The sequence below is a fragment of the Carettochelys insculpta genome, chromosome 16 (genome assembly GCF_033958435.1).
Source record: "Carettochelys insculpta isolate YL-2023 chromosome 16, ASM3395843v1, whole genome shotgun sequence".
In the NCBI taxonomy this organism is placed as follows: Eukaryota; Metazoa; Chordata; order Testudines; family Carettochelyidae; genus Carettochelys; species Carettochelys insculpta.
In genome coordinates this window covers 15,119,486-15,128,774 of record NC_134152.1, presented here as the reverse complement: position 1 = coordinate 15,128,774, position 9,289 = coordinate 15,119,486, and the positions used below count along the sequence as shown (strand labels likewise).

The 9,289-nt window shown below is 45.0% G+C and overlaps 1 protein-coding gene across 1 annotated transcript in view; it reads left to right on the top strand.

The window, feature by feature from the left end:
* The first annotated feature begins 369 nt into the window (after window positions 1-369).
* Window positions 370-9,289, top strand: part of LOC142021855 (uncharacterized) — a 193,366-nt gene continuing 184,446 nt past the window's right edge. The window contains exons 1-4 of the mRNA XM_075011106.1: window positions 370-382; window positions 1,962-2,012; window positions 5,366-5,526; window positions 8,028-8,098. Of these exons, the coding sequence (XP_074867207.1) occupies window positions 370-382; window positions 1,962-2,012; window positions 5,366-5,526; window positions 8,028-8,098 (296 nt within the window). The remainder of the gene's footprint in view (window positions 383-1,961; window positions 2,013-5,365; window positions 5,527-8,027; window positions 8,099-9,289) is intronic.

Genomic DNA, 9,289 nt, shown 5'->3' with positions numbered 1-9,289 from the left:
TTGTGATGCTTGCCATGTAGCGTATGCACCCCAGCCTGCTGGCATTGGACAAGAACAGCTCTTTGTTCATTGGGGATTATATTTTGCCATGTGTATTAATCTTCATTTATCAACATTGAGTTTCATCTACTAGTGTGTTGCCCAGTAACCCAGTTTTGTGAATTCCTTGTAACTCTTTTGAGTCTGCTTTGCCTTTAACTATCTTGAATGAATTTTGCATAATCTGCACATTTTGCCAGCTCCCTGCTTACCCTTTTCCCAGGTTATTTATGAGTATGTTGACCAGCACTTGTCCAAGTACAGACCCCTGGGAGGACATCATTATTTTTTTCTCTTCATTCTCAACATTTATTACATCAGAACGTAAGAATGGCCTTCCTGGGTGAGAACAAAAGTCCATTTAGCTTTGTTTTCTGACAGTGGTCAATGTCAGGTGCCCTCAAGGGAATGGACAGAACAGGTAATCATCCAGTGATCTATCATCCCTTGTTGCCCATGCCCAGCTTCTGGCTAACAGACTCTGTCCTTGCCCATCCCAGCTAATAGCTACCGATGAACTTACACTGCATGAATTCGTCTAGTTCTGTTTTGAAGCATGTTATATAGTTCTTGGCCTTCACAACATCTTCTGGTAAGGAGTCCCACAGATTGTATGTGCATTGTGTGAAGTGTTTCCTTTGTTTTAAAGCTGATTTAAAGGATAGGTTACAAACCACAGGTAGTAGTTCTGCAGTTTCACATCTGAGTTCTTTCAGAACTCTTAGATGAATACCATCTGGTCCTGGTACCTTAGTGTTTAGTTTATCAATGGTTTTGAAAGCCACCTCTAATGACACCTCAGTCTGGGACAGTTCCTCAGGTTTGTCACCGCAAAAGGGCTCAGGTTTGGGAACCCTCCTTGTGTCCTCAGCTGTGAAAACAATTGCAAAGAATTCATTCATTTTCTGCAATGGCCTTATTGTCCTTGAGTGCTCCTGTAGCCTTGTGGTTGTGCAACAATCACACTAGTTGTTTGCAGGCTTCCTGCTTCTTATAGACTGTGTCTAGACTAGCCCCCAACTTTGAAGGGGGAATGGTAATTAGGGAGTTGGGAGATTATTAATGAAGTGCTGTGATGCATATACAGCACTTCATTAGGCTAAATCTCCCCCACGGCAACTTCGAAGTGTGAAACTTCAAAGTGCTGGCTTGCGTGTAGCTGTGGGCACTTTGAAGTCCCTTTAACTCCCTTTACTGACCCTTGGCTACTTCGAAGTTGCTGTGGGGGAGATTTAGCCTAATGAAGTGCTGTATGTGCACCACAGCACTTCATTAGTGATCTTCCGACACCCGAATTACCATGCCCCCTTCGAAGCTGGGGGCTAGTCTAGGCATAACCATAAACTTTAAAAATTGCTATTACTTTTTGAGTTTTTGTCTTGCTGGGGTGGGAAGGTGAGGGATGGGCGGGAATGGAGCAGGGCAGGGGCACTTGGCCTGTCTCCCCCTTCAATTGCCTCACTGGTCACCTCTGCTCCCCTAAGAGATGTCTCTGATCCATGTGCTCCTCTACATGTCAGCTTTCTCCCAGCCCCTCCATTTAAAGACTGCAGCCTTTTTAAGTGCCAGCAATCTGGTTCCATATTGATTTAGGTGCAATCTATTCTTCCCATGTATTCCCCCATTTCCCAAAAGTTCCCCCAGGTTCAAATAAATCTAAAGTCCTTCTCTCTACACCTTGTCTCGTTCATGGATTGAAACCATGCAGTTCTTTTCCGTCTGCCTGGACCTGTGCATAGAACTGGAAATATTTCAGAGAATGTTACCATAGAGAGCCTGGATTTCAATCACCTACCTAGCTACCTAAATTTGGCCTCCAGGACCTCTTGCAATGTGTGTTGCTGCTTTAGAGTAACAGTCACTGAAGGTGCACATGGGTTTCTTAGTGCTTTTCTACAATTACTTCTGATTTGTTGTTGCAGGATCCCAGGAGAATTTAGGCCCGGAAACTGCCTGTATGACTGATTGTGCTGGTGAGTAAGGCCATGCTGATATTCAGAGCAGGTTTATAGTCACAGTGCATGACTATGGCATTTGTAACGTGCTGGACTTTCAGTGGGTATTACTTTATTGGGAGGATGATAGTAATAGCTGTGTTGGGAGTTACTGCCATTGAGTTAATTTGTATTCATGGAGCAAACTGCCTGGCACTGCTGAGTCTTATGCTGCACTGAGTTGCTCTAAGTTAACATTCTATGGGCTCTGATCACACAAAAGTTACAACTAGGCTACAGTGTGCTACGAAATACGTCATGCAAAATCCTGCCTTGTCCTGAGTCTCTTCTTCCACATCCCCACGTTATCAGCACAGAGACAAGCTAAAAAGCAGTCCTGTGGCACTTCAGAGACCAAAAAAATACTTTATTAGGTGATGAGCTTTAGTGGGACAGACCCACTTCTTCAGATCTGGAAATTCTGATAAAAGTGAACTGATACAACACAAATGTAACAGAAAGGAAAAAATGAAATGAAAACTGATGAATCAGTTACATAAGACAGAAGGTGGCAAGGGAGGAGAAGGAAGAGAAAGGGGGAAGAAAATTACTTTCCGCAAGTGTCTATTAAGTGAATTGCCTGAGATCATAATGAATATCAAAGATGGGGAAACTGTCCTTGTAATGTGTAAGGTAATTGATATCTCTGGTGAGACCGAGGCATAAAATATCAAACTTGAGAATGAACTCCAATTCAGATGTCTCTCTTTGTAATCCAGTGGTAAAGTCTCTTTGTTTTAGGATGCAGGTTTTCAGGTCTTGAATGCTATGGCTGCTCCACTGAAATGCTCACTGACTGGTTCTTGTGTATTCAGATTCCCAATGTCTGATTTCGGTCCATTCATTCTTTGGTGAAATGATTGTCCACTTTGTCCAGTATACATAACAGAGGGACATTGCCGGCACAAGATGGCCTATGCCACATTGGTGAAGGTACAGAAATATGAGCCCCTGATCGTATAATTGATGTGGTTAGGTCCAGTGATGGTGTCTCCAGAGTAAATATGTGGACAGAGTTGGCAACAGGCTTTGTTGCAGGGAAAAGTTCCAGGATTAGTATTTCTGTGGTATGGTGGGTGGTAGCTAGTGAGAATTTTCCTTGAGGTTAGGTGGTTGTCTGTAGGTCAGTCCAGCTCTCTTACCCAGTGTCACACCATGACAAGGTAGACACAGTGGATGGAGTGCTACATTTGTCATTGATCAAAAGCAAACTTTTGTTCAGGAAATTTGGCAATGTTTGGGTCGTGTTCTGATTTGGGAAAAGGCTAAATTTTGAAATCCTTAAATCTTTACCAAAATAGACATTCAATCCTTTTTACTGCATCCAATCAATAGTATACAAGTCCCTAACAGGGGAGAGATGTACTGAACACCATGACAGGAAAATATTCAACAGCATGTGTTGAATTGGATTGTTATTATTCTGCCTAGCCTCTGGACCTTACCCTACAGTACAGCTCCAGACTGAACCACTGGAGATCTGGGGACTGATTTCCAACATGTTTCCTACACCCCGTAACTCATTGGTATCAGCAGACTTACCCAACAAGCTTCATCCCTGCAAGTGGAGGGTAGAAAGGATCAAACTAATCTTGTGTTCCTAATCCAAACAGAACCACTGCTTTTCCCTGAGTGCTCTTCCAGGGCGCTGTTTCAAATGGTCAGGTCTGACAGGGGGCTGCAGTTGTGCAGATGTGATGCTGCAGCACTTAGGCTTTGCCTACACTATGCAGTGTTTAGACACGTGGCTATGATGGCAAACCCATAGTGCTAAAATGGTTGCAGACACTGCCCCACCCCCCCAACAGTGTTTGTTTTGTCTGCAGAAGAGCACTCCTGTTGACAAAGCACTGTGTACACTAGCACAGGGGTCTGCGGTGCTGACAGTGTCTGCAGAGGCAGCACTGGGTGCTACGGTGGAACAATAACAGAGAGGTGACTGTGTTATTTTGTGTCCTAACAAAACACACAAGCAGTCCTGTGGCACTTAAAAAGACTAACAAAATGATCTGTGGGACGGACCCACTCCTGCGACTCTGGAGAAAACCTCCTCTCCCCGCCACCCTGCACTTCTGTCCTGTTTATCTGATTTGTCAGTTTTCATGTCCATTTTTTTTGCAGCTGTGCGTCAGAGAATTGTCATGCCAATTCACTTCCAGCAATGTTGCCAGTACAGCACTATATCCAGAGCTGAAGAAGTGGGTCTGCCCCATGGAAGCTCATGACGTAATACATTATTTTGTTAGTCTTTAAAATGCTGTATGACTGCTGGTTTGTTTTGCTTCAGTGAAGCAGCTTGACTTCAGCAGTGCTGTAAGTGTACACAAGCCCTGGGGAGGGCAGTTGTGTCAGCAGAAGCCCTCCACACCAGGAGACCAGTCAGTATAATTGCATCACTTGGCATGGCTAATCCACACCTCTGAACAATGCAGTTATACGAACATAAATTTGCAGCCTAGGCCTGGCCGTAGAAACCTGGTACCATGCAGCTGGTAACACATGTACAGGTAACAGCACAGAGACTGCAAGAGTTTAGCAATACTTTCAGCTCCCTCAGTGTTGCTGTGATCAGCACAGGGGTGTCCATGTAGTGGGTCTGGTGAAGACACTTGAAGTTGATGGCAGAACACTCTGCCCATCGATGTCTGTGAGACGGAAGGAGGCTTGGTGGGAGAGGGTCTCTTCACTGAAGTAGCATAAGGTAAGTTAGCTAGAACAGCCCCAAGAAAGCTCAGCTGGTTATGTAGCCCATCCCTGTATTCAAGGCAGGAATAAGTCATAGTTAGACCATCCCTGACAGATATTTGTCAAACCTGCTCTGAGAAATCTCCAATGACAGAGATTCCACAATCTCCCTAGGCCATTTGTTCCAGTGCGTAACCACCCTGAGAGCTCGAAACTTTACAGGTGTGCAGTGGGCTTGGAGAATTGTGAGCTAGGTTCTCACGTGGCTGTCATCAAACTATCTTGCTTGGTGCTGGGAATACTGCTGTGCCGTGCCACTCCTGCTTTACCACCCCTCCCTGCTTGTGAGGTGATTAGACTCCCAACACTCCAGGGCCTTGGATGTTATGGGCCACCTTGTGGCTGGTCCCTGAATGAGTGTTCTGGGGAAGGAGGGAATTCCACTTCTCTGTGCCTTCCACACAGGAGCTCAAAAGATGGAAAATCTGATCACTTCCATTATGGGCCTAAATGGGAGCAGAACTCTTCTTACAGTCTGGCCACTTGTTTAGATGCCTAAATGGCTTATGTCTACTGATGTTCTCTTGATTTGCTGATGAAGTTGAGAAGTGCACACACCAGGTTGGTTTGTTTTGTTTATTTCCCAGAACCCAGTGGGCTGAATTTCCCCACAGGACACAGATATAGCTACAGGTATTCAACAGCCACCAATACGTTCCTGCAGGGAAGCATCTACAAAAAGAGTGGTATGGCTCTGGAAAGCACGGTGAACATTGAAGCCCAGGGCAAGTGCCGTATGGTCTTAAAAGTGAGTATCATCTTGAGTTCAAAAGTGCCTCAAGTGCCTGCAGTTAATGAACATGGGGCAGTGCTCCTCCACAGGGTGACTGCTCCCTATGAAATACTTGGTTTACCTGAAAGTAAGCAAATCTCTAAAAATTTGAGTGGCAGGATTGCTTGGCTGTGGCACAGCTTCAGATTAAGTGGTGGAGGGGTTATGTAAATCACTCCCTTCCCTGAGTAAAGCTGCTGTTTTACAGTTGTGCTATGAGATGAGGAGGAGGAGATGAAGATAATGTGCTTGAAAGAAACTAAGGTGATTTTTAATCACTGTCAAGTCTGCATCAGCAGTTTAAAAATGGTGGTGGTGATTGTTGTAAGAGAGAACTTTTGAAACATCTGGGATCTGTTGGGATTGGGAATCAGGCATAGCTAGCACGGTATAAAATTCACAGGGCTACATAATGTTCCCATTGAACACCGTCGGTAAATTACCACTGACTTAAATGGTGCAGCAGTTCAAAGTCTCAGACTGGACACTTTATCCAGGCCAAATTCAGACTGGGCATTATGCACAGATTCCCAGCAGGGAAAGCATGGGGAAGTTAAGTGCCTGCTCCAGTCCTGGCTTCCTTTCAAACTCAGCGAGGCTAATTCATAAACTCTGTGCACAAAGACCCACAGAGGCTCTAGGGTTGAGACTTTAGATCAGGGAAGCAGCCACACTTTGATGTGTATATGACCTTGCTCAGCTCATACTACTCATGTAATATTCTTGTTTTACACAGTCACAGTGTTATCAGCGCACCAAGGTTATCGTGGCCATGATTCGGGGGATGATTCAGGACTGGCTGTAACTAGAATAATACGAGCTGCCTTTATGGCACATCTCTAGCTTTCACTATCCCAGATGTTTGCAGAAGTCATAGAATGTGTTTCAGGTGGAGACAGCTACTTTATCAACATGTCAAGTGAAAGAAATGGGGATTGAGCAGTTTCCTACAAAATTTCCATCAGGAACTGGCCACACCATGCCCTAGAAAACCCTTAGAGGATAAGGGGAAGTTACTTCGGCTCTAACCATGCCAACTGAATAAAGGAAAGGGACTGGAGCTGCTGTGAGCCACTGCCCAATTTGCTTGGGTCTTGATAAAGAGTCATTGAGCTGCATGAGATGCTCAAGCCTATGCTACCAGTCTGCATCACCAAGAGAGAGGCCCAATGCCTTCCTGTGCTCTCTTGATCCAGGCCTACTTATATAACACGGCATCTGCTGCCAAACCTATCTGCACTGGTTTCTCTTTTAGAATCTGCAACAAACCGTCAAACCAAACCAAAGAGCCTAATTCACTGAGGGGCAGGAAAATAAACAGGTCCCCAGGTGAGCTGCCAGTTCTGCTCTGTGCATCCTTCCTGATCCCAAATGCTAACTTGTCAAATCCTCAGATCCTTAGGAAGCCCAGTAACCAACCCAAGCATACGTCTCCCTTTGAGAGCCCATGAGGGTAGGTGACAGGCTGGGGGCTTGCACAATACATCGCAGGATGGGAGCTGACAAGTTTCTTCCTGCAAACCCTGAACCAGCCAGAAAAGTGGGAAGAGAGATAATCGCTTCTGGTCCTGCCACGCTAACTTGGGCCACAGCGTGAGCTGGAGGAGAAGAACTTGGGTCCTTCTTCCTCTGACCACAAAGTCTGGTCAGTGCCCCACCCTAGCTGGGGAGAGGGGCAATTCCATGCCCAGAGCATGAGTGCTCAGACCTGGGCCTGTAACTATTTTGGTTGACTTACGGACACTGCTGTGCACTTTGTGCCACAGGGTGTAGTGTAAGGCGATAGCTTCACACACCGTTTTCTCACTGGCCTGCCCCCAGCATCTGCCTGTAACTGGTGTACAACCCCGCCGACCCCAAACATGACAAATGCAGCCTAACTCATTTTGCTGTAAAAGTAAAAGCAATTTGGGGTGGGAGGGAGCAAAACAAGGCATCAGAAGTGGCCCAGGGAACAGATAGTGTCTAACCTGCTGGGTGTTGCTGTTGCCCTACTGTATGTGACCCTGCAGTATGTGAACCTGTCGGATCCTCCACTGCCAAGCTCGAGTGCCAGCCACCACAGCTTGTGCTGTTAGCTCTGGAGGTCCCTGGCTTGTGAGCCAAATATTTGCTTTGAGACACTGCAGAGCCAAACCCTCACTTTTCCCTTTCTGTCTGACATCGAAATGCACCTAAGCTGGGAGATGTGCTCCTATATGCAGTGTAAAGAGGCCCAATAAGACCTGATTCTGCAATCCTATTCATAGGGCATAAATATCAAGCACGCGGTTTGAGGAATTAAGCTGACTTGTGAGTTGTCCGCATGGGTTTAGCAAATCTGCTTGTGTGTAAGGAGCATTGCTTACATGAATGAGGGGTGGAAAATTGTGCCGTTGCTTTGTATTCCACGTTGTACTTCCTTGTCCTCATCTGAGGCAAAGACTATGAGTTCCTGTAGACAGTGGTGTTTGCTTCATTGAAATTTTCCCTCCTAGTTGCAAGATGTGCAGATAAAGACGACCCTGGGATCAAGAGAGGAGTCTCTGAAAGAAATGGACAGTTTAAGGTAACATTGCATCATGTCTGCTTCTCTGCCTCTCTAGAAACTCCATGGTGTAGCAGCATCATATTACCTTTCCCTGTGTTTCCTGTTTCACTTACTTTTTTGGTGTCTGCGGAAAAAGTATGGATCAGGATTACAGCATTGATAAACATCATTAAGGGCCATGTGGTTAAAAAAAGATTTCTTTGGGATTTTGTGTACAAAATGTGCAGGCAGTGGATGATTATCACACTTAGCTGTGCAATGCGTCGGATACCTTGCTGGCTGCTTGATCATAGTTTCATGCAACACAGGCCATGGGTTGCTGAGGTTTAAAACCTGACTCGTAGCCATAAGGTATAATCTTGGAGTAGTTTTATATTTTACATGATGAAAATAAGCTTTGTATCCTTCCAGAATATTTAATGATTATTTATTAATTTGCAAATGTCAGCTTCTCTCTTGTGCGTTTGCTAGGAATTAATTCATAGCAGTCTCTGGCTAACTAATGTGCAGACACTTATGGGGATGGCTATACAATAAAGCCCCTACAGGCCTTGGAGGGGTGACATTTTCCCAGAGAGCTAATGTTCTTTGCATCATCAAGAAAAGCTGTTTTGTTGTCTAGTAAGCTGAGTCGGCTAATCTCCCTGTATTGTCCCTCTGCTTGGATTCCCAGCCTTTAAACAACATGGAGATCTGCACCAGGCCCTCAGAAAAGATGATTCACTCAATACAGAGGGTCAGAGAGAGCAAGTTTTGAGTAAATGCATTGCTTTTAAAAATTCATTAGTAAAAGCTTTTGTTCCACCATATGAGCTCTGATCTCAGACTTCAGATAGTTTCTGGCACAGATGCACCTTCCTCTGGAATGCTGGTTGTGGGGATTTCTGTAGAGATAAGAACTGTTGTGTCTATTGTTTTCTGCAGAAAAGCCAAAATGCAAAGGCAAAAATGGTGAAAAAAGGATTCATTGAAGCTTGGCTGCTAAAAGTAATTATTCAGAACGACACCTTATTAGCATTCTCTTCAGCCGAGTGACTATATTCTGTGGTTTAGGCAGCCCTACTACGTACATGCATACAATTCCCACTGACTCTTATAGAGCTCACGAGACATATCCATGGGAAATACACTGAAACTATAGAGAGGCATGTCTCTTTGGGTGAGAACTTGATCTCGATGTCATTCCATAAATGACACTTTTCTCTGAGG